The sequence below is a fragment of the Malaya genurostris genome, chromosome 2 (genome assembly GCF_030247185.1).
Source record: "Malaya genurostris strain Urasoe2022 chromosome 2, Malgen_1.1, whole genome shotgun sequence".
Taxonomy (NCBI): Eukaryota; Metazoa; Arthropoda; class Insecta; order Diptera; family Culicidae; genus Malaya; species Malaya genurostris.
This window is the reverse complement of record NC_080571.1, coordinates 263508753-263536572: the sequence shown is the minus strand read 5'-3', so window position 1 is coordinate 263536572 and position 27820 is coordinate 263508753. Positions and strand designations below refer to the sequence as shown.

The 27820-nt window shown below is 36.8% G+C and overlaps 2 protein-coding genes across 7 annotated transcripts in view; both read left to right on the top strand.

Moving 5' to 3' along the window:
- LOC131429786 (dual 3',5'-cyclic-AMP and -GMP phosphodiesterase 11-like) overlaps nt 1-27820 on the top strand; it is a 346593-nt gene that overhangs the window by 99550 nt on the left and 219223 nt on the right. For 4 of the 6 annotated variants that reach the window (XM_058594142.1, XM_058594134.1, XM_058594136.1 and 1 more), the window contains exon 3: nt 11403-11480. Coding sequence is in view for 1 of the 6 variants with exons in the window: in XM_058594132.1 (XP_058450115.1) it covers nt 24818-24842 (25 nt within the window). In the remaining 5 variants the exon portion in view is untranslated. Of the gene's footprint in view, nt 1-11402; nt 11481-24791; nt 24843-27820 lie in introns of those variants that run through there. The other 2 variants (XM_058594147.1, XM_058594132.1) reach the window with 2 other exon arrangements.
- LOC131429208 (uncharacterized) lies at nt 4209-5132 on the top strand. Its single transcript, XM_058593259.1, has one exon. The coding sequence runs from the start codon at nt 4209-4211 to the stop codon at nt 5130-5132; it is 924 nt and encodes a 307-aa protein (XP_058449242.1).

Here is a 27820-nt window from a genome sequence, read left to right as displayed (position 1 = left end):
CATCGGGCCGTACTCGTTACTGTGAATGGTGAGCGCTATTGGGTGATTATAGACGATTTTTGGTCTAAAATGGAAGAATTTAATATAAGGGTTTAACAAGACAGTGTCACATCCCACACGGTACGCGAAACAATGACCAAACTGCTTATCTCACGTTTTTGCTCGTCAATTGGCCGCCTAGATCAAGTGATTTAACGCTTTTGAACTATTTCTTGTAAGTCCATGTTAAAGCTCATGTTTACAAGGATAAACCAACAACGATTGACGCACTGCAACCCAATATTGAAGCATTTATTCTTGAAATACCGGCCGATATAATGGGAAGAGTGTGCCAAAATTGGACCTTGCGCATGGGCCATCTAAAGCGGAGCCACATTTGCATGAAATCATCTTCAAATATTAAATTATATTGCTTCGTTAACTTCATACTCACTTTCTGGTGTACTTAATTAGCAACAAACTGCCCGCTGGGATTCGATTAGTTTTCAAGCTTATTTAGGAGGGGTGCTTCGATAAATTCGAATAAACTTATTAAAGTACTCGAAAAAATGGTAAATAAATTATGCAACAAATCCAAAACCATCGTAACTTATTAGCAACTAATTGGCAACAAATTATCCATTGAGATTCGATTTGTTTTCAAGCTTATTTAGAAGGAGTCCTTCATTAAATTCATCTGAGCTTAACAAAGTACTTAGAAAAATGAAGCAACAGATTCAAACTTACCGTAAATTATTAGTAACTCTTTAGCAACAAATTGTCCACTCGATTTCGATTTGCTCTCAAGCTTCTATAGGAAGGGTGCTTCGTAAACTTCTTATGCGCTTAGCGAAGTACTCGAAAAAATAAATAATTTGAGCAACAAGTTCGAAACCACTGTATCTACTTAGCAACTAATAAGCAACAAATTATCCTCTCGGTTTCGATTTGTTTTAAGCTAATTTAGGAGGAGTGTCTTGGTAAATTCATATGAACTTAGCGAAGCACTCAATAACAAAAAAATAATAATTTGAGTAATACATTCAAAATTATCGTAACTAATTAGAAACTAATCAGTAACCAATTATCCACCGGGTTTCGATTAGCTTTTAAGCTTTTTTAGGAGGAGTGCTTCGTTTAATTTATCTGAGCTTAGCAAAGTACACAAGAAAATGAAGGAAGGGTGCTTCGTTAGCGCTTAGCGAAGTACTCAAAAAATAAAAAAATAAATTACCAACACCGAGAGCTTTATTTAGAATCATGATTTGTGAACACCGGTTAAACCGTTGCTTATTAAAAGCTTCTTAGCAACTATTTAGCAACAAATTATCCACTCGGTTTCGATTTGTTTTCAAGCTTTTATAGAAAGGGTGCTTCGTTAACTTTATATGCATTTAGTGATGTAATAAAAAAAATTAAGCAACAAATTCAAAACAACCGTAACTAATTAAAAAGCAATAAACTGCCCGCTGGGATTCGATTAGTTTTCAAGCTTATTTAGGGAGGGTGCTTCGATAAATTCATATAAACTTATCAAAGTACTCGAAAAAAATGGTAAATTAATTATGCAACAAATCCAAAACCATCGTAACTTATTAGCAACTAATAAGCAACAAACAGTTAACTGGATTTCGATTTCTTTTCAAGCTTATTTAGGAGGAGTGCTTCGTTGAATTCATCTGAGCTTGGCAAAGTACCCAAGTAACAAACGTTATGCTACAAACTGTCCATTGAAATTCAGTTTGTTTTAAAGCTTATTTTGAAGGGTTGCTTCGATAAATTCATCTTACTTTAATTACCTTTAACTGAATTCAGCGTATTATTCACCAAAATAAATAGAAAACTGAGTAACAAATTCAGAATTATCGTAATCAGTTAGCAACTAATCAGCAATAAACTGTCCATTGTCATTAGATTTATTTTTAAGCTTATTTAGATAGGGTGTTTCGTTAAATTCATGTGAATTTTGAGAAGTGCTCAACAAAATAAATAGAAAACTGAATATCAAATTCAAAATTATCGTAATTATTTAACAACTAATTAGAAACAAATTATCCACTGGGTTTCGATTTGTTTTCAAGCTTATTTATGAGGAGTGCTTTGTTAAATTCATCCGAGCTCAGCAAAATACTTAGAAAAATGAAGCAACTAATTTGAAATTAGCAACAAGTTATCCACTAGGTTTCGATTCTCTCTCAAGCTTCTATAGGAAGAGTGGTTCGTTAACTTCATTAGTGCTTAGTAAAGTACTCTAAAAAATTGCGCAACAAATTCAAAACCACAGTAGCTAATGAGCAACTATTTAGCAAAAAATTATTTACAGTTTTCGATTTGTTTTCAAGCTTATTTAGGAAAGGTGCTTCGTTATCTTCATGTGAACTTAGCGAAACACTCAAAAAATATATATAATAAATTGTGCAACAAATTCAAAATCTTTATAACTAATTAACAACTAATATGCAACAAACTGTTCATTGAGATTCAATTTGTTTTCAAGCTTATTAAGAAGGGTTACTTCGTTGAATTCATATGAACGAAGCGAAGTAGCGAAAAAATAAAAAAATAAGTTGAGCAACAAATTCAAAACCATCGTAATTAATTAGCAACTAATAAGCAACAAACTCTCCACTGGGGTTCAATTTGTTTTCAAGCTTATATAGGAAGGGTGCTTCATTAACTTCATATGCGCTTAGTGAAGTATTCAAAAATAATTGAACAACAAATTCAAAATCATCGTAACTAATTAGCAACTAATAAGCAACGAACGGTCCACTGTAATTCGATTTGATTTCAAACTTATTTGAGAGGGGTGCTTTGTTAAAATCATATGAACTTAAAACGTAACTCTCAACAAAATAAATAATAAATTGAGTAACAAATTCGAAATTATCGTCACTAATTAACAACTAATAAGCTGCAAATGATCCCCTTGTGTTTCGATTTGTTTCCAAGGTGATTTAGAAGCAGTGCTTCGTTAAATTTATCTGAGCATATTAAAGTATTTAAAAAATTTAGCAACAATACTACCGTAACTTATTAGCAACTATTTAACAGCAACAAATTATCCTATCGGTTTCGATTTGTTTTCAAGCTTATTTAGGAGTAGTGATACGTTAAATTCATCTGAACTTAGCAAAGTACTCAACAAAAAAAAATAAATTGAGTAACAAAATCAAAACCATCGTAACTAATAAGTAACAAATTAGCAACAAATGTTTCATCTATTTTCACTGTCATCGGTGATAGATGCTTCGCTAAGTTCATGTTCATAAACTACTGTGTCTTTTGGTAAGGCAATGGATGTTTTTGTAAAAACCAATTACCAAATCAGTGCAAAGTGCAGGACGTGCCGAAATAATGATTTGGTGTCAAATACGAATTCGATACCTACCAAAGCAACGTGCCACAGATAAAAAAAACATTCTTCCAAAAAGGCTTCAAATGCTTTAGCGATTAGTGTGTTTCTTTCAGACAACTGCCTGCCGATTTATCGCTTATTGAAAAGGTTTATAAAGAGTGTGGTAAACATTCACTATCGTTTGTTAAACATTCCTCCATAGCATAATTTGTAAGAAAAATATCAATTCGATTACTTATTTTCACAGTTCCCATCATATTTTCAACATTCAAAACAGCTCCAGTACTTGGTTGGTTTACTTAATCGCTTGTCAGCTGATTCTGTACGGTAAAAGTAGCCTCCGGTTGAGTGTTTGCCTTATTTTTCACACGTTGACGGCTAACGAATTTGCTCTAAATGCGAAACACAGTTGAGCAAATTGCCAAAATATTTACACCGTTATTTGACACTCAGCTCTACCTACAGTAAACCGCCTGTTGCTATCTGTGTTTTTATTTTTTTTTGCTCCAAAGCGTCAAGCACATGCGAGCACAAATGTGTGATCAACACTTCTGATTGATCATCACCTGATTTCCACAGTTGAAAACAAGCCGTAAAATCCATTCGGATTTCCGCAGTGTTGTAGAGTTTTTGTTTTTTTTTCAAATCACAAACCGGAACTAAACAGGAAAGCCACCGATGGCGATAGCTGTTATGACTGATGGGCGGTCTGTTTTGAGCTACCTCGTGTCCGTGCGATTGCTGGACATGGTGGAATGTTTCGATCGCACACGTTCGGCTCGGCTGATAACGCCTAACTTTCCCCATCGCGGTTAAATATGGGTTCCCGGGATTCGTAGAAACAGTGCAGTCATCGTCCTCGACGGATACAATGCGGTCAATTCTTGCCATCATCATTTTGCGGCTATTGGCCTGTCCGGTGGTTCGATGCGATTTTCCACACTACATTACGTTCAAAAGTTTTCCGACGGCACTAGCGGAGTGTGCCGAATACTTCCAGGTGTCCAACTGTTCCCTTCGGAATTTCATCGAGCGAGATTACCCCGATGAGCCAATAGTGAAAAAGTTGCTTCATTGTACGATGGTTAATTTGTGTACTTGGGACGACAGCACCGGTGTTCGGGAGTTTGTTTTTCGGAATTTCTTTCAACCGAATCCCGATGACAGTTGTAACGAGAATCGAACTCGAGAGTGTGTGCAGGGCTCTTTGCGGCAGTTGAACGACGATTGCTACAATAGTCGAGCGTACGAAACCTTCAAATGTTATTTTCGCCATTTCGGTGAGCTACTCGAGAGCGATCAGTTCATTCCGAACGAGGAGCTCGAACTGCAGCAGTTGGTACAAACTTCACTGATCATTGAGAGCCTTCCGAGGTCCGTGCTGGCCCAGTATTGCAGAGGTGACATCTGGGAGGAACCACATTTCCCGGAAGTCCTGCTGAACATCTTCGTGCGCGGTGGATACTATTCACTGGGCAGTGGCATCCAACTGGAGAACATTTACACCCAGCTCGGTAATCCTGAGCTACTCACACCTCAAACGAGCCAGTGCTGTGAAGCCGTTGCAAGTTCACTGTGCGATCCCAGCCACGCCACGAAGCTCTTCCAGATAGTGCGCAAATGTCTACGGGAACTTACACCGACAGAAAAGTACATCAAAGAAGCTGCTAAGGTCCTGATCGGTGAGGACGGATCTGCTGGTAGCTGTGCTGTCAGACCCCCCTCGCCCAGTAGCAGTTGTAACAGTTGTGGTGCCCAGTGGAACGAACAGATTCAGGTCTACAATCGAGTTTGAAATCGTCGAAAAAGTAGTGGAGCTAGTTTCAATTGAGTGATCGTGAAAGGAAAACGCCATACTAAATGTGTACATAAAATCATTTCATCACTTTCATTTTCATTTAGCCGTAGTTTGTTGACCTTTTTTTCAGTATCTCTGTTTTATAATAAGCAACTATTACATTCGCACATATCTTGGAAACAAATATAGAAATTGTAAGAAAAAAACCCTTTTCTTTTACAGTAGATGTATAGATACTAATATGCAAAGATTTGTTCATGTTGCTTTTACTTTTTAAACAAAAATAGTTACAACTAGCTGAGTTACCCGGCGTTGCTCGGAAATGTTTCGGGAAGGTAAGGGCGCAAAAAAATTCTCGAAATTATCCTGTCCAGTGAAACTCTGATTGTAGTGACACAACATAGACGGTAACCCGATTGCACAATATTCCATCTCAGATGTCACAATAATCATCATTTTTAGTGAGCTTACTACAGCTCTCCTCCATGATAACCCTTAAAACCACTTCTGAGAGGTGTAGAAAGTATCTATGCTCTTCAACAATTATCGATTCCCCCCTTTGGTACACGTTTCAAACTTGGTGGCGATTTGTTTAGTTGTTTCGTACTTATGCTAAGACTTACAAACAATCGCGATAGTACGCAAATAAAGATTATTTACCCTATGTTCTTCGAATTCCCCGGCAATTCATTTGAAATTATTTTAAGAATTTCGTGTTGGTTTCAAATTAACAATAGCAATACTATCTAGTATGACCATCAAATTCTCTCCCCTCTATTGCTTTACAAAAAATAGGTGATGAAAATAGATTTTCAAACCCCCTTCTTCTAGTCTAAGCCCCTCTCCTTCTTATTTGTCGACATAAAGAATACATTTTACAATCGCTTTTTAAAGGCATTTGCTATAAATTTTACCCTTTTGTTCACTTTGGCAATGAATATCTCCCGAAGAAAACTTGAAGAATATCCTTATGATCACCTTTAAATCGCAAAACCAAGTTTGTGATAGTTTTCTGAGTTTTTATGGAACAATGCGGTAACATACAAACAATTTGTCGTCCAGCTCCTTTATTAGAGATACTTGATACCCTCATTTACTTACTTCACGCTTATGAATATCCTTACGACCATCTATTAGTTGTAATAAATATTTGTGCCTGTCGAAATATGTCCATTTTCACAAATTCGAAGCAGTTCGTCTCGAATTCCCCCTGTTAGCAAACACTTACTACATCCCCCTTTAAATATCCTTATAGCAATCTATGAATAGCATTGATAACTTGAGCTTAGTACGGTCTTTTGCGTTTCGCCTCCCCCCCCCCCCCCCCCCTTGGATGGGACTTACTTTATCCACACCCCCGTCACTCTCCCCTTTGTACGTAGCAAGAATTATCGTATTTTGACAAATTCTAACAACTCTACATTAAACTTTCTTTTTAAGAGGCACTCATTATATCCACCCTAAAGACCATATTCGAGTTTTCAAAAAAGTATGTATAGTCTTCGAAAAGTATCGCTTCTATTTAAATCAGATAAATTTCGTCATTGGTCCACACCCCACATGTGAAGGACACTTGTTATACACTCTCCCCTCTCTCCGGAATTATGCCGTTACAAACACTACACTCCCTTTTTTAGAGGCACCTTACCTTTATAAACATATCTAAGTTGTGCAAAAAGTATCTATGGTCATAAAAAAGTATCGATTCTCGCCATATTAGATAAAATAGTTATGGTGCTCTCCTATTAAGGATACTTGCTACGCTTTCCCCTTTGAAAATTACCCTTATGTCCATCTTTGAAGAGCAAGAAGTATCTGTGCGTAGTTTGGTGGCAATCGGTTCGGTAGTTTCGGAGTTTTGTCCTTTTATACATTATACTCCCCATTTTAGAGACCCTTGCTACATCGACCCACTTATAATCATATCTTAGGTATACGAAATCTATGGTCTTCGTGAAGTATCAATACTCGTCAAATTAGAATTTTTTTCTGAACCCCCTGTTAAGGTCACTTGCTACGCTCCATAAAATACCCTTTTGATCATCTCTGAAGAGCATGAAGTATCTGTGTTTTTTTGGATAGCAATCCGTTCAGTATCTTCGGAGTTTTGCCATTACAAACACTACACCTTCTCCCCCCCCCTTTTTACAGGCACTTGCTACATCCACCTCCATATAGAAATATCTAAGGTATGCATAATGTTTCTATGGTCTTCAAAAAGTATCGATTCTCAGCAAATTATATTTATTTTTTTCATTAACCCTTCCATGTTAATGACACTTGCTACGTCCCCTTTCCTATAAAAATACGCTTATGACCTTTTCTGATGAGCAGTAAGTACATGTGCCAAGTTTGATAGCAATCCGCTAAGTAGTTCCGAAGTTATACCATTACAAACATTACACCCCCCTTCTTAAAGGCACTTGCTACATCCACCCCCCATATAACGCTCCCTCCCATATAAATTACTCCCTAAACCATCTCTGAAAAGCAAGAAGTATCCGTGCCAAGTTTGGTGGCAATCCGTTCAGTAGGTCCGAAGTTATCGCGTTACAAACATACAAACTTACATCCATTTTTATATCTATAGATTATTCTTCACATAAAAGTCCGAGGAACCCTGCACGTTTGTCGACATCTGTTGAGTTAATTGTGAGAAAATGGTACTGAAATGCGATTTGTCGATTACGTCACATATACGGTAATTTTTGACGTAGGACTACGTCTTTCTTTTACTATACTCACCTGGATGCCTTTTTAAAAATAATGACGAAAATGTTTCCGATTTGAGTTCTGAATAACCTGTTTAAGTACTTTCTCCAATTCTTTCACTTTATTTTTCTTCTACTTTATTTTTCCAAAATTGATCTTGACTATCTTTTAAAAAGGTCCTTATGTTTTAACCATTTTTTTTGCAATTAATTAGAGAAGAAAAATGACGAACCCTACAAAAAATGGTTGTGCTGGTAATGTTTTCAAAATAAGCCTAATTTTCGAATTTCGAACTGAAAAAATTATTGATCGAATTTCACACTGAAAAAAATCGATCCTAATAATTTGAAGTCAAATTACTAAAAAACACAATTTTTATTTGAATGAAATTTTGTCCCAACGTAGATTATTATATTTCATGACAACCTTCCCCTAAAACCCCTCCTTATATACGGGGCTGATTGAAGAACAAAGGTACTTTTTAGCAAACATATCTCCGGCCGAACCGAGACTATTTAACGGGTTGAAAAAAATTGGAAAAACCATTTTTATTCCGCTTAGCGGTGTAATGATGCCTTTCTCATATTACTTAAATTTTCAAAAACGTCACTAGAAGATTCTGTCAAGATTTATGGTATAAACTAGCATAACATTTCAATTTGTAAACAGTTATATCATTCCACATGAAATTAATCCACACTGAGAAAACTAGAAAATCGCACTAAGATAAGCTCTTAAACTTGGAAAAGAAGAATGATGCAGAATACCAGAATATTAAAAAAAGAAACGAATAAATAACGCAGGAGTATAGCATATACGATAACTACGTAAAAAAAACATCGAGTACCCAGCAGGGAAACCCTTTTAAAAGATTATTATTATTGTTATTACTATTACCATTACTACATTACTATTACAATTATCACCATTACATTTCATACAGACCATTACAAGAAGTGCTAAGAAACACGAGCACACAATTTACATTATCACAAAACCAGATCTACGATCATTGTCATTACAAGAACAACAAGTAAACTATAAAACACAACCACACATTATAAGGACAATTTTATACAATTTATTTGAATCAGCACAAAAAAAGTGACCAAGTGGGCACCATAGCCTAGGAACGTCTGTGTGTTGATTTAAAATAGAAGCTCATAGAAGCAAATCTTATCAAGGGTCCAGTGTTGAGCTGAAGCAAGGGACTGCTGCCACTGTGACTACTTACCAAAAAAAAAGTTATATCAAGTTAATATAGATTTAAATGTGGCAACTCTGCATGCTATACTCACTTGAACAAAGCACGCTGTGCGCTAGGCGGTGGAATTTTCTTCTGCCGTACCAGCATATACCGGTGCGTACCGAACACAGTTTGAAAGTTATGATACTCAGTGCCCGATAATTTCGGAACCGGAAGCGTATCTAGATGCAGTTGCACAGTATTTTTTAAGATACTGAGAGTTTTGAATCATGATTTGTGAAAATCGGTTTAACCGTTGTTGAGAAATCGAATTGAGTTCAGTTTTTGGAGCTTTTCTTCACTATAGCTGGTGCGTTCGGAAACGAAATCCGGATGCTAGTAGTCCCAAAGTAGATTCATATATCCACTAACTAGCAAGATTTGCCAACTAAATAAATGTACCAGCAATTTAAAAAAAAAATTTACCTCGTTTCGCCATGACTTGAAAAAAATCCTAACGAAATAAAAAAAATTTCACTTATTGCGCTATAATATCGGAACCAAACAAAACGGATCTAGATCAATGTTTCAAGGAATTTTTGAAGAATTTCAAGACCATCATACATTTGCATCATACTTTGTAAAAATCGGGTGAGAAATTTCCGAGAAAATTGGGTGCGCATTTTCTCATAGATTTGCACATATTTCCTTGTAATGCCGGAACACTTTTTGTCACACACACACACACACACACACACACACACACACACACACACACACACACACACACACACACACACACACACACACACACACACACACACACACACACACACACACACACACACACAAGATATTTGCTCAGTTCGTCGAGCTGAGTCGAATGGTATATAACATTCGGCCCTCCGGGTTTTGGTTCAAAAATTGTTTTTCACAGTGATTGTATAGACTTTCTATATGAGAGAGGCAAACAATGCTGCGATCTGGCAAGCTATTTGTTGCTGCTGTAAGATTTTATAAGGCACTTCTTAGCAAACATGTCTCGGCCGAACCGAGATTATTTAACGGGTTGAAAAAGATTGGAAAAAAGGACCAGAGCTTGTCACCAAGAAGTCTGTGCTGAATCTAATGAAAAACATTCGCAAGAAAGTACGGTAGCTTGCCTACAATCGCTAGATAGCAAATTAGTACGAGAAAGTAATTCTTTTGTGATGTTATAATATCTGTATATCCATAACCAATAGAATATCTAATACTTTTGTACTACTAAGGGCGTCCATGCTTTCTGAAACACTCATGCTCACGTTTAAAGTTGTTTCACACCGAGCTACAAGTATTGTTAATAAATATCTTTGATACTTGATAGTATTTCGAATTTTCCCTCAGTTTCCGCGAATAAGAAATTTGAATCAATACTTCCCGGGACTTCAGTATCGGATATTGTTGAAACGTTTACTCGGGAAGTCAGTGAGTTTAGTGGTGCATCCGAGCATCTTGAAACCGGAACATACTAGGTCGCACGCGAATACTACCATTACTGAAATATCTACTAACCAATATCCTTCTCCCGTGACACTTGTGGAGTGCGCAGTAGTATATACGGCCTCTAGTAACAACAAGTGTTGGACTAACATCCCTTCCCATTCCTTAGTCGATCTACGTTCGGGCCACATTTTTTATGCATATCACCCTGTGATTCCGAAACCGGAAGTTAGATCCAAATGATATTCAGGAACTTTGTTTGGGACTATGAGATATAAGTGAGTGACATTATTGTCACATTTTTAAAAACATTACTTCCACATTTTTTGTGCATATCACCCTGTAATTCCGGAAGAGGAAGTTGGATGCAAATGAAATTCAGAAACTTTATATGGGACCGTGAGACCTTTCATTTGATTCTAAGGTTGCGAAAATCGGTTGAGCCATCTCCGAGAAAAAAGAGAGACAATATTTGTCACACACACATATACAATGGTATATGACATTCGGTCCTCCGGGCCTCGGTTTAAATGTCGGGTGTTGCAGTGATTGTATAGCCTTTCTGTATGCGAAAAGCAAAAAGGCAAAAAATAAAAAAAAATACATTGAAATGGTCCAATGGTCTCAATGAAAAGGTAAAGAAGCTTAATGTATGGAAGGTCCCGATAAGCTAAAATGTCGTGAAATGGGACATTGGATAGTCTAATAGTATCAACCTGTCTTTCCTTAATTTAAAATATCCAATTCGGAAGCACATCGCATCCGGAAAGGGCGCACCACCAATTAGTCCTCCAATTATATTTTTCCATTTAATGCTTACTCTGTCCATTATGCCATTCGCACCGTAGCAACCAAAGCTTGATATTACATTTTAATTCTCTTTCCAGGAACGCCCAAAGTTGTCACACTGGCATCCCCGGGTAACACCGTACCGCCCGTTCTGTGGCGCGCTCGTCGAAAAGCCGGTAAGTTTATCCTGTAACAGATTATCACCATAACGTAATCATATGTAGCCTTATCAACCACGTATAGAGAGAGAGAGAGTGAGAATGAGAGAGATGGTGACAAACATTGAAGCCAGCTGGTGATATTTGTTTCCGGGAACACGCTTTGGATTCGTTTGCCGAAAGGGCATCCAGCAACACCCCCACTGCCGACACCGATGCAATAATGTTGTGCAACAGTTGGTGGGTGATGCAAGAAATGTAATCAATAACAGTAGCAGCAACAGAGCAGTGGCCAAGGTCGTTGTCCCTCGTGACAACCGGGACAGGGTAAATGCCTTTTTAATGTGCCAACAATAATATAGTTAATGGATCATCTCATCGTTGGGTAACATCGAAGGGCTTATTTTGGTTCACCATGTTGTGACTCGTTAACAATTGGAGTACATTTGTGTTGCACTGAAGTGTATATCCTCCGGCGTTATCAACCAACGATCCGTCACCACGAACAGAACGAATCAATCAGAGCCGGAATCCCTGCTGTCTTCATATGAGCCTCATTTCTTGTGTTTATCTTTCGCCACGAGTCAACTTGTCTGGTGCTTCATATTCCCAATCGATAAGCTTCTAAAAATAAACACAAATGTCCTTCTGTTCTCGGTTGTTGCGACCGGGTTGAGACAGTAACTAACTATCATGTGTTTTAAGATAATTGCGAAAAGACGTACACCACTCAAATGATCCGCGCGGGCGTTGTTTTTAGGGACCGTTTCACGAGGAGCTGACGATGATTGTCAGCGACCAAGGATATGGCAAGGCAATGAACGAATTCTCAGATTTTCTATTCAAAGCAACAACGGTCCAGTGAAGTTGTAACATGGAGGATGTTATTATCTTTGTGAGTCGAACAAAACTCCCACTGTTCGACTGAAGCTTTTTTTTTTGCTTTTTGTGTGGAGTACCAAAATGAATCAGCATTGATGATGTTTAATGATTCGTCGTCGGTTTTCTTTCGACAGTTGTGCTGTGGAAAATTTTCCACTCCACACAGCTAAAGACAGCTGATATATGAAAATGATTATATCAAATTAGAATTACATCGACGTTAGAGTGGCACAGGATTTGGTGTAATTTTATTTTCATATTTTTTTTTGAGCGACAATTATGACTCGAAAGCGATACATTTATCAACCACGTTTATATGAGGTATCGCAATCAATTTTTTAATCACTACTTTCATAAAAGATTCAGGACCGGAACCGAGTACTAACACAACAGCTTAACAGGTTAGCTTGTTTGGCCTTCATCGTACAAGATTTACAAATTTAATTAGTTTGTAGATTTTGAAAATATAATTCTTTTTTTACGTCGTCACTTATATGAAATTTTGATCACAGAGAACAGACATTCAAGCTAATACAAACTTTTTCAAAAAATCTGTGTAAAACATACAAGTAAAATCTGTTCTAATCCACTTAGTTGTGTAATGATGCCTTTCTCATATTACCAATATTTTCAGAAATATCACCAGAAGATTTTGTGAAGAAATTTTTTTTCAATCTTGAATAAAATAAGAAACTTTCTTTGGGTATAAACTAACATAACCTTTTCAAATTGTAAACAGTTATGTCAAGTTGATAAGAATTTTTCTCTATTTTGCATCGTCGCACTAAATGATTAAACAAATGATTACCCTATAGTTATGAAACCGGAAGTCGAACCCGGATGAAATCAAACAGCAACCAATGAGACTGTAGGAACTTTCATTTGAGCCTGTTTGTGGAAATCGTTCAAATCATGCGAAAATTGAGTGAGTCTCGTTTTAAACTTTTTGACTACTACTTCTGGTACTTCTGGAACTAGGAACTTGGAACCAGTATAACCAAAGTCGGTTCGTTTAGTACGTAACTAATATAGTCTACAAATTGAATCAGCTTATATAAAGGGTGATTTTTTAAGAGCTTGAGAACTTTTTTAAACAATAAAACGCATAAAATTTGCAAAATCTCATCGGTTCTTTATTTTAAACGTTAGATTGGTACATGACATTTACTTTTTGAAGATAATTTCATTTAAATGTTGACCGCGGCTGCGTCTTAGGTGGTCCATTCGGAAAATCCGCTTTTTTATCGACAAATTTTGTTCAGCGATGAGGCTCATTTCTGGTTGAATGGCTACGTAAATAAGCAAAATTGCCGCATTTGGAGTGAAGAGCAACCAGAAGCCGTTCAAGAACTGCCCATGCATCCCGAAAAATGCACTGTTTGGTGTGGTTTGTACGCTGGTGGAATCATTGGACCGTATTTTTTCAAAGATGCTGTTGGACGCAACGTTACAGTGAATGGCGATCGCTATCGTTCGATGCTAACAAACTTTTTGTTGCCAAAAATGGAAGAACTGAACTTGGTAGACATGTGGTTTCAACAAGATGGCGCTACATGCCACACAGCTCGCGATTCTATGGCCATTTTTAGGGAAAACTTCGGAGAACAATTCATCTCAAGGAATGGACCGGTAAGTTGGCCACCAAGATCATGCGATTTGACGCCTTTAGACTATTTTTTATGGGGCTACGTCAAGTCTAAAGTCTACAGAAATAAGCCAGTAACTATTCCAGCTTTGGAAGACAACATTTCCGAAGAAATTCGGGCTATTCCGGCCGAAATGCTCGAAAAAGTTGCCCAAAATTGGACTTTCCGAATGGACCACCTAAGACGCAGCCGCGGTCAACATTTAAATGAAATTATCTTCAAAAAGTAAATGTCATGTACCAATCTAACGTTTAAAATAAAGAACCGATGAGATTTTGCAAATTTTATGCGTTTTATTGTTTAAAAAAGTTCTCAAGCTCTTAAAAAATCACCCTTTACTTATATACCTAGCCTTTCGGGTCAATTTTTCAAGTGATTGTATGAACTTTCTATATGAGAAAGGCAATAGGTGCACTTTCATTGAAAAGCATCGTTATCATGATCTTGTAATAACACTAACAAGTAGCTACAAATTGAATAAAAGTATTAGAAATTTACATATTTTTCAGCTGAAAAATATAAATTTTAATGTGGCAACCCTGCACGCTATACGAAATTGAACAAAGCACGTCCTGGAGCTAAGTCGCACGTACCGTCGCGAACCAGTTTCGTATAGTCATTTTTTTCGATGAGACAAGACAATGAGAGCTTTAATTTGAATCATGAATCGTGAGAAACGGCTTAACCGTTGCTGAGAAATCGACGAGAGTTCCGTTTTTGGAAATTTTCTTAACTATTACCGGTGCTTTCGGAAGCGGAAATCGGGTACTAGTAGTCCCAAAGTAGTTTTATATAATAACTTACTAATAAGATCCGTCAACTAGATCATTTTAGCAGTAAGTTTTATAAAAATGTGCTCTTCGTTTCGCCATCGCTTGTGGAAAAATACTCATGAAATTGAAAATTTTCACCAATCGCACTGTAATACCAGAACCGCAAGTCGAATCTGGATCAACTTTTTGGGGACTTTTAAAGAATTTCAAGACCTTTTATTTGCATCTTAGTTCGTGAAAATTGGTCAAGAAATTTCCGAGAAAATTGATTGCATATTTTTTCGTAAATTTTCACATATTTCCTTGGAATTCCGTAAGCGGAAGTGGGATAAAAATCAGAAAAATTGTATAAGGCTATAAGACCTTTCATTTAAATCTAAGTTTGTGAAAATCGGTTCAGACATCTTTGAGAAACGTGTGTGACTATTTTTTTTCCTTTTCTTGGTGCATATCACCCTGTAATTCCGGAACCGGAGGTCGGATCCATATGAAACTCAGGAACTTTGTATGGGACCGCAAGACCTTTCATTTGAATCCAAGTTTGTGAAAATCGGCTTAGCCATCTCTGAGAAAATTTAGTGACATTATTTGTCACACACACACATACATACATACATACACACATACATACACACATACACACACACAGACCTTTTGTGATCTCGACGAACTGAATTGAATGGTATATGGCACTCGGCCATCCGGGTCTCGGTTCAACAGTCGGTTTTCACAGTGATTGCATAACCTTTCTATATGAGAAAGACAGAAACCGTTAAAACCCATCGTTGCGCACGACTTTGCACGTATGAATTACTATTGTATGAAAGCTCGAACGCAAGAGCTCATCAGGAATTACTGTGCTGCTTGATGCGCCGCTACAGGAGAATTGCTACTTGGCGATTGCTATTTTTTTATAAATTGGTTACACAAATTAAAATCTTTACTTGAATGTCTGTTCTCTGTGGTTTGATATTCGTAACTCTCACGACCCTATAATTCTGGAACTGGAAGATGGTTCCGTATATTTCTCATTTATTAACCTGTAATTTAGGAACCGGAAGATGGATCAGGATAAAAACAATAGGAAAATAGCCAAAAGAAAACCCAAAACCCTTCTTAATCCACCTAATGGTGTGATAATGCTTTTCTCTTTATTTGAAATAGTCTCATGAGAATAATTTTCATCTTTTTATTAAATACTTTCTGACACTAATTTGGGCTCATTTTTGACACCAATTAATCATAGTATGATTGGGGAACGGGTATAGCGTGATGGATAAGTCGATGCCTTTCACGCAGCCCACCTGGGTTCGATTCCCAACCCCGCACGTAGGGTCAGAAAACTTTTCTGGTCCGAAGAGGTGAATGACCACAATGTTAAAACCTCTATAATGGAAACAAACAAAAATTATAGTATGATTGATTCGAGTAGTTTACAAAAGCATGCTTAAGCGTTTATGTCACATATTCGGCATCGATTTTTAAAACCAAGCTCATGACGTTTGCGTTACCTTTTTGTATGAGAAGAGTGATGATAAACTATTTTTAATATACTTAGTGGAATTTTCATAGATCTTGAAAGATCACCATTTCCGAAATCGAGAGATATTTTTTGGTAAAATCGACTTAAAAAAATCTCAAAAATACCAAAAAATCGTTTTTTTCAATATTTTTGAGATGATACTAAATCTCAACGTTTCATGAAATTCTCAAACTTTTGACATAAAAAAAATCGATTTCGGAAATCTCATGTACCACTAGTCTCACTAGTCCCACTAGTGCCACTAGTCCCACTAGTCCCACTAGTCTCATCAGTTTTATTAGTCCCACTAGTCTCACTAGTCCCACTAGACTAGTCCCACTAGTCCCACTAGTTCCACTGATTCCACTAATTTCACTAGTCCCACATGGATGAAACATGGATCCATTAGTTCACTCCGGAAGCAAAACGATCATCATCCGACTGGACTGCAATCGGGCGTCCGAAGCGTTCAAAAGCATAACAGTCAGATGGGAAGTTTATGGATACAAAGATTAACCTCTTCGATTATCTTGAAAGAGCTAAAACAATCAATAGCGAATACTACATAGCGTTGTTAGATCGTTTGAATGCAAAAATCTCGATAACCGATTTCATATGTCGAAGAAAAAATTACTGTTTCACCAAGACAATGTACCGGTTCACAAATCGATGGCAACGATGCTTCCGTATTCACCGTATAGTCTAGATCTGGCCCCCTGTGACTACTGGGTATTCACTGATCTCAAGAAAAAAATGCTCGCCGTTTAGAAAATCATCTCGAATAAAGGAGCTATATTACTGAATGTGATGCCTAATTTTGAGACAAAAGACTCTTCTTTAACTTCTCGATGCCGTGCTTGTAGAAAGATTTCCACGACCATGGCATCGAGAAGTTCGAGAAGCATTAGAATGATTGTACAATGGGAGTTATTTTTTGCGCAGTTTTTTATGCGGTTTTTCTACCCGGCTTTTTTAGGCGGATTTTCGAAGCTACGCGAATTTTTATGTGGATTTCAGAAGCTACGCGTTTTTTACGCATATTGCAGAAGTTTTACGTTTATTTTTGCGCAAATTTTCAAAGTTACCCGGTTTTCTTATTTTGTCTTAGAAATGCATGAAACGTCGAGATCTAGTGTTATCCCGACATTTTTTTTTAATTCAACTCTCCTGACTCTTAGAAATTTTTCTATTATTTTCAAAACAATTTTTTTTTCAGTTTATACCAGATTTGGACATGTGACGCATTTCGAAGACATTTGGCATAAAAAAAAATTCCTCAATTCAGCGTTTTTTTTCTACGCGGATTTCCGAAGTTGCACGGTTTTTTTTCTACGCGGCACGTATCCCCTGCGTAAAAAAAGACCTCAGTGTACAGCTTTTGAAGGAGATGATTCGATTTTTAGAAAACAAATTATTATTTCTTCAAATTACTATTTACTAATTATTAAAACTATTAACGAGAGCAAGTTTTTATCAAAATCTCTTTGAAAAAAAAAATTATCGAACGTAACAATTTCAGATACAATTTTTCTACCTTACTGATCGAGGTACTTAATTTAAAATGAAGCTTAAATGAATAGATTAAGCATTAGAATATTTAGGGTTCGAAAAAAAATTCCTGGAAATCTCAATTCTCTGATCTGAGCTGCTAATAGTGAATGACTCCGAATTCAATTTCCGTTGATTGCAAAACACGTAGTCTCCGTTAGGATATGGAAACGACAAACAAAAAACACTACTCAAACGATTTCAAAAAAATACTCAACTAAGCAAAGTCGCAGTCGGGCAAAACATTCACCAGTGACGCATCGTCAGCACAGAGAAAAACCATGCTCTGATTCGTCTGGTTCGAAGTTATGCATTGAGTTGGACTTAAGCTCGAGTCTGCCGCGCAGTAAAACGCAGTAACTGACCTTTATTTTGTGCTGATTGGACCGGTCCGACCGACGACATTGTTTTTGTTTCCTTCACTAGAATGCTGACATCAGTGGACCTGGTTTATTCATGGGAACCGATGCCACTGACTGCTGACAGCTTCGGGAAAGCAGCGGCCGCGTGGTCAATAAAATATATGCGTCAATCCGGAAAATTGAGTTGTTGCGATAGACTTCCTGGAATCGTTGTAGGAATGGAGTATTTTTTTTTAGCTGGTGATTAGATTTCTATTGATCTGGTAATAAATAAATAAATTATATTCCAGTCGAACATTAACCAGATTCTATTCCGTTTTGCTTCAAAATCCAACCAGATGAAATTTTCCGAATCATCTATCACCACACCACCGGAGGACACCGGTTATTGCTATTGTCATAAAACATGAAACACAACCAATTGTCGTAAAATAAACGATCTCAAACTGTCGTTACCACCGGAAACACTTATGCATCGGAAGGAGTTTATGTCTATTCATTCGGGAGGCTCGTATGAAACACACAGTTCCTTCTCCTGCTCCTGCCCAACAACCGAACTACGGCCGAATTGCGTGGGCGAATGCGAAACTGATGGATCGTAGAAAGCCTCGTAAGCCTTGTTACTTTCTTCCGCATAGGCCAAGGTCGCTTTCTGCAGTGCTCTTCCGGGAACATGATGCGTACGTTATCATCGAATCGTAATCGTCGTTTATCACGTGCGTCATGTGAAGGCAAAGCAAAAGCCTCTTTTGTTAAGCCAAGCGTTCAATGAGACAATTTGAACTTTCGTGGTCGGGTTTAGTGTGCGTGGGCAAAATGAATTATGGAGGGTGATGTGGCGTTATACATAGAATTGAAACTCGAGGCTTTTGAGCCTCGAGGGAAGGGGGTAGGGAACGGTGATATACCCAAGGCGAAGGTGAAAGATTGCTTTATACTAGAAATTGCATATTTTCAGGAAGTAGTATCGTAGTAGTGTGTACTGTACATTACAATCTAGTCAAACGACTTCTGGCTTCTTTGAATGGTTGCCATTTTTGAGTTATTCTGTTAAGAGAAATTGTTTAAAAAATTCAATGTTTATTCAGAAAAGTAGGCAAAGTAAAGTCTTGACATTAGTCGATTCTTAGCGTACACAATAATTTCATAGCTAGTAGTACGATCCTATTAACACACGGAACGACCGAAATTAGCTCTGCGCCTAATTCGTATTACTGTTTTTGAATTAGTTGATTTTAACAACAAAATTTCCAAAATAACTATAAAATTAGTTATAATTGAGAATTTACTTTGCTGAAAAAAACTCTTATTTTTAGAGAATGTGTTTAGTTGGCGAATATTCTGGACACAAACCAGCAATATTTCAATCCAGTACGAAATTCTCATTGACAACAAATTTTGTTATTAAAATCAGAAAATTTGTTTCTATTTATCCATCACCATCATTACTGAAGGACAGGACAAAGAAAACAAAAATGAAATTGGTTTTATTAACAAGTTTATTAGCTAAAAACTCATGAGAAGTGTCAAAGCAAAACATTCCATTAAAAAGCTAAAAGAGACAGTCTTGTTGAAACTGCTTGCAAATTGTTTAGATGTTTTTCGCACGTGTTACGATATATCCATATATAAATTTCTAAACCGATATGTAAAAATGCCGTAAACTGTTAGTGGAAAGTGTATTTATTCAGAATTTGTGCGCATTTAAAGCGATTGTGCGTAATAATATATTTACGGGGAACAGTGAAGTGAGTTTCGAATATTGCACTCTAATTGTATATGTCAAATGATGTTTTTTGTATCTTCCAACCTTTTGGGCTACGCTGTCCGGTGTACTACTTGTATTCGGTTTTTGTTTTCCGAGTGCTCAAAGTTTTCAGTAAGAGAGTCAATTTCGCGAAGTCGAATGAAGAAAACACCAATTGAGAAGAAACATTTTCCAAAAGATGTTTATGTTTCGCTTATGTCTTTTTCTTCAATACAACATCGTATTTATACGTGCCGATATAGAAAAGAGAATCGTGACTGAAATTTTTTTCGGTAGTCGTGTGCCATCTAGTGGCTAGTAGTCAATACGGTGTTAACGTTTTTTCGATGACAGAGCGCCATATAGCTGCAAATGGCAGAAACCAATTCAACCATTTATGTTGGTTGAAAACAACGTTTTATTTCACTAATTCAACTAAAAAATTAGTTGAATGGATATGAAGCGTGCCTTAGCTAAGAAATGACAGCACGTGTAATTGGTGAATTCAACTAAAAAAAATAGCCATTTCAACAAATATTTTATTATTATTAAGGGAATTAGAATTAAAAAATCTAAATTAGCAAAAGTAAGATTTTTTTAATTGTCTCAAGAAATAACTAACTAAAATCAGAAAATCAACTAATTTTTTCGCCAAAATGCTGATTTCGGTCTTTCCGTGCACGATACATCCTCACTATCTTTACGTTTCGTCTTAGACTCGCCAGTGCATAGCAGGTCAAAGCGGTTAGCGGTTCAAATTAAATTGTCTGCAGTAAGCAGTTCAATTTGACCAGCTCTGCACTGAGTCTATGACGAAACGTAAAGATAGTGAAATTGGTTATGTGCCCTAGCACAAAATAAGGTTAACCCCTAAATGACGATAAATCCTTCCAGGTCGTTAAGCATACATATGACAACTGGCTCGTGAGCTCGTGAGCGCCATCTGCATTGGACCGCCAACTAGAGTCTCGTTTGTTTCATATGGGAAGCTCCCATATGTCAATCCTATTCGGTCTGAGCAAATTTCAGAGATTAACAGCAGAAGAAGTGGCAAAATCAGAACAGACTTTTTTTAAATTTGATCGAAATTTGGCACACGTTCTTAGAATGGCAAACCACGGATGGAGAGACCGATTCAACTCAACACCGACTTTTAAAAAGGGCGTATGTTTTAAATTAGATCAGTTTCTAATGAGGAAAACAGATTGAAAAAATGACATGCGGATGCAAGTATGCAATGAGAACTGCGAAAATGTTACCGCAGAGACGAGACTCGAACGCGTAGCTAGCTCCTAACCGGGAAAATTGTTTTGCAAATTTAACTACTGCAACATTGAGGGAGCTAAAAAAAAGTACAGGTTTGTAATGTCAGAGACATAACTGGATGTCGTGAATACGAATAAAACTGACTTTTCTTTATACAACCGAATATCAATTAGTTGATCGGTTGTGTGAATTTTGCAAGTTTTGCCCTTTTACACCACTAGAATTTGAAACGATACACCTAAACAATATATATACAGTATAGTGAAGTAAAATTTCGCATAATTCTTTTGGTATAAAACTATGGTTCTAAATGGCACCTTAGAGAATTTTTAAGTCGATTTTTTCATTTCCGCATTCAATATTTCAGTAAAAGAAGCTATCAAAATGTTGTACGGTATTAATTTCTGACATCCCAGAAGGGCCAAATTGTATAATCTTTAAGATATTAAACACTGATTGGATATAAATGATTTTAAACACTTTTGCGAATTAAGCACTGTGAAAATTGCAAAATAACTAATCAAATTATCTTAGTTTTGCACTACACTGCTAATTTTATTTCTCGATTTACAAAGAAGCAATCTTTAGTTCTCTAGGTAACATTTAGAGCCATTTGAACGGCTGATTTTATTTAATGTTGTCCACTTTTCGTTTTTTTCTCTCTAATGCAAACGACCAGAAGCTCTGTTGCATGATGCAATCGCTCTTGGTTGAGTTGAAACTAGCTTTGCGTACAAACCGCAACACATCCGCTTGCAGTGCCAAATGATGCGGAACTGGTTTAATGTTTCTTCTCGCCTTGACGATCGGAAGGCAAATGAGAACTACGACTTGACCGTTTGACCACGCAGAAAGTGCGCTCTCCGATGCCACTGTTTGAATGCGTCTTCTCGCCCCGACGTCTGCTTCCATCCAACGCACAAGAAGAAATGATCGATTTTCGACCACGGTTCCCCTTTTATAACGTTCAGTTTAATATATGTGCCTGACTACCTCAAAAATGTCGACCTTGCGCGAAAAACCCGAAAGCGAAAGTGAAGAGTTTTCCGCGTTGTTTTCAAATTTTGAGAAAACTTAATTTTTGAGTTGTAATGATCCCTTTCTCATATCAATCATACTATCATATATAATACTGTGATATTCTTCAAAATAATTATCTGCGATACTTAAAAGAATAACCGAAATCGGTTTGTTTGACCGTCTACTGATAAAAACTATAAGTTGGAAAAGATTTGAGGTCGATTTAGAAAACTTTTCACGGTTTTCCGCCCTTTTCAGAGATGGTATACAATTTTTAACACACTTTACCCTATATTTCCGGATCCGGAAGTCGGATGAAATTCATGAATTTCGTATGGGACAACAGGACCTTTCATTTAATCTAAGTTTCACATTTTTGCATATTTTACCCCATAACTTCGGAACTGGAAGTCGAATCCAAATAATATTCAGGAATTTTATATGGGACCACAAGACTTTTCATTAGAATCCAAGTTTGTGAAAATCGGTTCAGCCAACTCCGAGAAAAGTTAGTGCAAAAAAACGTTACATACAGACACATACATACACACAGACATTTTGTGTACTCGACGAACTGAGTCGAATGGTATATGACACTCGGCCTCCTTCGAAAGCCGGTTTTCACAGTGATTGCATAACCTTTCTATATGAGAAAGGCGAAAATAAGAATTCTGAAAAATTCTTGAAATTTTTTGAAAAGTCCCAGAAAAGTCCGATTTTCGGCTCCGGAATTACAGCACGATAAATAAAAATATTTCAATTTCATGAGTATTTTTTCAAAAGTGATGGCGAAACAAGGTGTGAATTTTTATAAAACTTACTGGTAAATTCATCTAGTTCTCTGACTTAGATTTTTAGTGGATATATAAATCTATTTTGGGTCTACTAGTCCTCGGTTTCAGCTTCCGAACGCACCGATAATAGTGAAGAAAAGCTCCAAAAACGGAACGTACTATTTCTCAGCAACAGTTTAATTCATGATTCAAGTAAAAGCTCTCGGTGTCTTAAAATATACTGGTAATTTCATCCAGATCCTTCAGTATAAGGCGAAGAATATCAAAATTTTCAAACTTTCGTACAAAACGATGCAAAACCGGTACGCATCGGTACGTGCTGGTACGGAAGAAGAAAACACCACCGCCTAGCACACAGCGTGCGTTGCTGGATTTTGTAATGCGTGCAGGGTTGCCACATTTAGATCTTTATTAACTTGACATAACTGTTTACAAAGTTATGGTAGTTTATACCCAAAAAAAGTTTTTGATTTTATTCAAGTTTGAAAAAAAAAATTCCTCTAGTGATGTTTTTGAAAATATAAGTAATATGAGATCGTTATCGCTCTACATTATGCAAACATAATACTTGTTATTTGAATCTGATCGAAGATCAGTTTGGCCGTTTCTAAAAAAATTGGAGTGATTTCCAAGCAGAATTTCTGGAACCAGGAACGATGATCCGGTATATCCAAAGTCAACGAATTTAGCCATAGCTGCCTAATTGTAGAATTATACGACTATTTCAATGTATTTGGCGCGTTTTTTCCGTATCATACATAAAAGCATGCTCCCGAACATTAAATTTTTTAACTTATCAGCCTGTAATTCCGTATCTGGGTGAAATTCGTAGGATTATGTGGAATTGTAATACCTTTCATTCGAACTTAAGCTTGTGAAAATCGAATGAGCGTTCTCTGAAAAAATCGAGTGCATTTTTTTAGTTCATTTTGCACAGTTTACCTCATAACTCCGGAACCGGATGTCGGTTCCATATGAAATTCAATAGTAGACTATGTGACTATAAAGTCTTAAATTTGAGTCTGAATTGAAGAGAATAGATTGGGCGGTGTCTAAGAAAATGGAGTACACTTTTTAAAACTTTTTTTTGTCCATTTCACCCCCTCACTCCTGAACGGGAAGATCGATCCGGGTTATATTCAATAACGACATATGGGACCAAGAGGCCTTTCATTTGAATCTAAGTTTGTGAGAATCGATCCAGCCATCTTCTACAGCAATATTTATGATAGTATGAGTAATATGAGAAAGGCATCACTACATCACTAGGTGGATTAAAACAGGATTTTTTAAATAAATAGTTACTCAATCATACATTGTCCCGGGTTAGCGGTTCAATGCATAGGACGTGGGCTTACAAGCTAGTTGTCGTATGTTCGAGCCCCGACCTGGAAGGATTCTTAGTGTCAGTAGGAACCATAGTGCTAGCCATGCAATGATTCTGTGCACTAGGAATCGGCTGCGAAGTCTGTTAAAACAGGAAGACCAAATTCCACAAAAGGAATGTAATGCCAGAACTTTGCTTTACTCAATCATATGGTTATATGGACCACTTCACTTCAGTTAAGGCAAATGTTTTGCAAATTTTATTAACTTTACGTCTGCTAACGCCACGACGACGGAACGTTGAAACAAAACTGAACAATCGATATCTATAGAAATAGAAAAAATCAAGAAATTTGAACATGCATGGTGGAAAATTTCTTCTGTGTGTCTATTGCTTCTAAATCTCAAATCACTAATTAAAATCAATATTCTTTCTCTTTCAGGTAAGTCTCGTCGATTGTCCGATGCTATGTCCGCTTCGAGCAGAAATACGTGTGAGTAGAACCGACTAGATTGCACAAACTTTGCAGGAGAGTTTTAAAACAACTTCCTGTATCTTCATAACGCTTGTTGTATCAATTAGCATAGAATGAACCATTCGATAAATAATTTCATGTTTCTTGTTTTCCTGTACTTCAACCGAAACTCCCCAGGCTAGTGGTTTCCAGATATTTGTCTAGTTCACAGTTCACTGTATGTTAGCATTCATTTCTGTCAAGGCTTGTTTGTTTGTTTCTACACTATGCGCGTTAAAAAATGTCTCTTCTTCTAAATCGCATTTTTTCTATGTATAAAAATTGATCAGTATCAGAGTACTAGGATTTGTCAGTTTACCAATTTCTCAACCTCAAATTGTTTACGGTATTTTGATAATTACTTTTTGACAAAGTTAATGGAACTTGGTTTGAAAACAAAAACTATTTCAAAAAGTTATTTAAACCATATTCGCTTTTTGATCGATTGGTTTCTCATCAAAACTTTTTTTTGCGTTAATGGACAACGTTTCGAAGGCCTAATGACTGCAAATATTTTTCTTAAGATTCTATAAAACATTCTGCTTTTTAGTCAGATCCAACTTCTGGTTAAGGGGATACAGAGTGATTAGTATAAAAATGTCCATTTCACATAAATTAATCAGGTTTATCGGGTTTGCAGATTTTGATAGTCGATAACGAAATAAAATTATTTTAGTTCCAGTGGTGTTCAGTTTTCGATTCGAAAGGTACCCAAATATTCAATACGCACTACGATTTCTCAAAGATTTCTACACTTAGTTTCAATCAGGAATCTGTACTGACTGGCTCAAGCGGTACGTTTTCCTAGTTATTTGAAGATTTATGCCTCAATCGTTGTCTCAAAAAAGGCCAAATCGAATTTCAAAAACAAAAATTCAAATTAAAGGATTTATGATCCAATACATAATTAATGATTTTTATCTGATTCTGAACTTACAGGGTAATATTTTTTTAAAATTCAAACCGATATAGAAGGTGACAATTCCAAAAAGCCAAGTTGGACCCAAAACTATACTCTCAAGTGAAACTTACTTCGACATCTCATGGAATGTTCAATCGATTGTCACAGGTTTAGACTCAAATTCGATCTGATTTACAGTTTCGGCATTACAGGGTAATAAGTGATTAAAATCTCAAATTGCCGCTTAAAACGACGGTCATTAAAATAGTGTCATAAGAATTAAAACACCGAAGAATATTCATGCAAAAAACACATGCAGATTGATATAAAATGAATCATCGTACTGCTAAGTGGATTAAGCACTTGTGTTTTGTTTTCGATCATTCTTTAGAAGAAGAATCTATGCTTGCTAATAAACTCTCTCAATTATAAATACTCATAGTTCATAGTGCTAGTGTAATAGTAATCACTAACAATAGAGATTGAATGAGGTTATATTCAAATTATGAATTTATGAAATCCATTACGAACTAGTAAACCCGTTTTCTTTTCCGGGCAGCAAGCGTGCAAACCAAACTTTACAAAACCGTTTCATTGATCGGCTGTCAGGGCAAAACACTGGCACCGAGCAAGTCAATGAATTAATGTAAAACGACATAATATTGCTTGACAATAGGTCATTAGATAGTTTCAAGCATTCTTTTTTCTGGAATTGGTTACCAATTTGAATTAACTTGAAACACTTGGGATGAATATTAATATATTACATTTCAGTTCGGTTTTACATGTCATCCAAGTCAGTCGATAAAACAAAACCAAACGAACAAAAGCTACCGCCGACACGAAAAAATACAATTGTTGTTTACTTCAGGCAGTGCAAAATTCGACCTTCGATACGAGAACTTGAAGGTTTGCTTAAGGAGCAAATGCATCTTGACGTTAAACATGTGCATTTAATTCAATGCAATAAGACGAATAATGTTGTTTACACCCAGTTTTATAAAGAGTTGGATGCAATTCAATTCGCTAAAGACAATAACAATGTGCACTATGTGGAGCACGATAACATTAAGTACAACATTCCAGTATATATGGATGATAGTGCTATAGAAGTGCGTGTGCATGATCTTCACTCAAGCGTCACCGATTCTTATATTCGCGAAACTATGCCCCAATACGGAGAGATTCTCTCTATCGAATTTTTTCCCCGGTATTCTAAATGGCGTACGTTTATTACGCATACACTTGAAGAAGCCTATACCTTCTTATGTGATTTTCGGTCAAGATACAAGAATTCCGTGCAAATCACTTGTTACCTATGACAATCAGATGGCCACACGCCAATATTGCCAATAAGCTGTTCACTACGGTAAGCCATGTGATAAACTGGACAAGAAGACAACTACACCAAAGGACAAACCCCAAACCCCAAGCAACCCCAGTACACCTGTGACAGCCGCCAACAACAATGAAGCATCCCCTTCAACGAAATTATCAGTATCCTCTATAGAACAAAGTACACCGGCTGCAGTTAATAACTTACCCTCCAACCAACCAGCAATTGCAACCAATATACAACAAAGTGCATCTACAGCAACTAGCAACGAAAAGAAGACGGAAATCGACAACAATACCATCGATGTGGCAATGGATGACGAGACGAACCACGAACGAAGTGCCCCTCAATCCTCGCAGGAGGGAAATGGAAGCTCCTCTCCCCCTAGAAAAAGGGTGACAACGAGATCCAACTCAAAAAAAAATATATTTAAAAAATCGGCTCAATCGGCCACGTAAAGCTTGTACGCAAATAGGCCTGAATAAAAAAATATCTTTTAAATAATTTATTACATTTGTCCTGAACTGGTGAATTTAATTAAAAAAAGAGGACTATTAATATCAGAAATAAGAGTAAATTGACATCTTATGAACCGTTAATGAACTTGCAAACCTTTCCGATCCGGTTTGGTATCGGTACTGATGTTATGCAAATTGCAATGACTTCGGTCAGGTGTGGATACACTCTCAAATCGGGGCAGGTTTGAATGTACCTAAATTT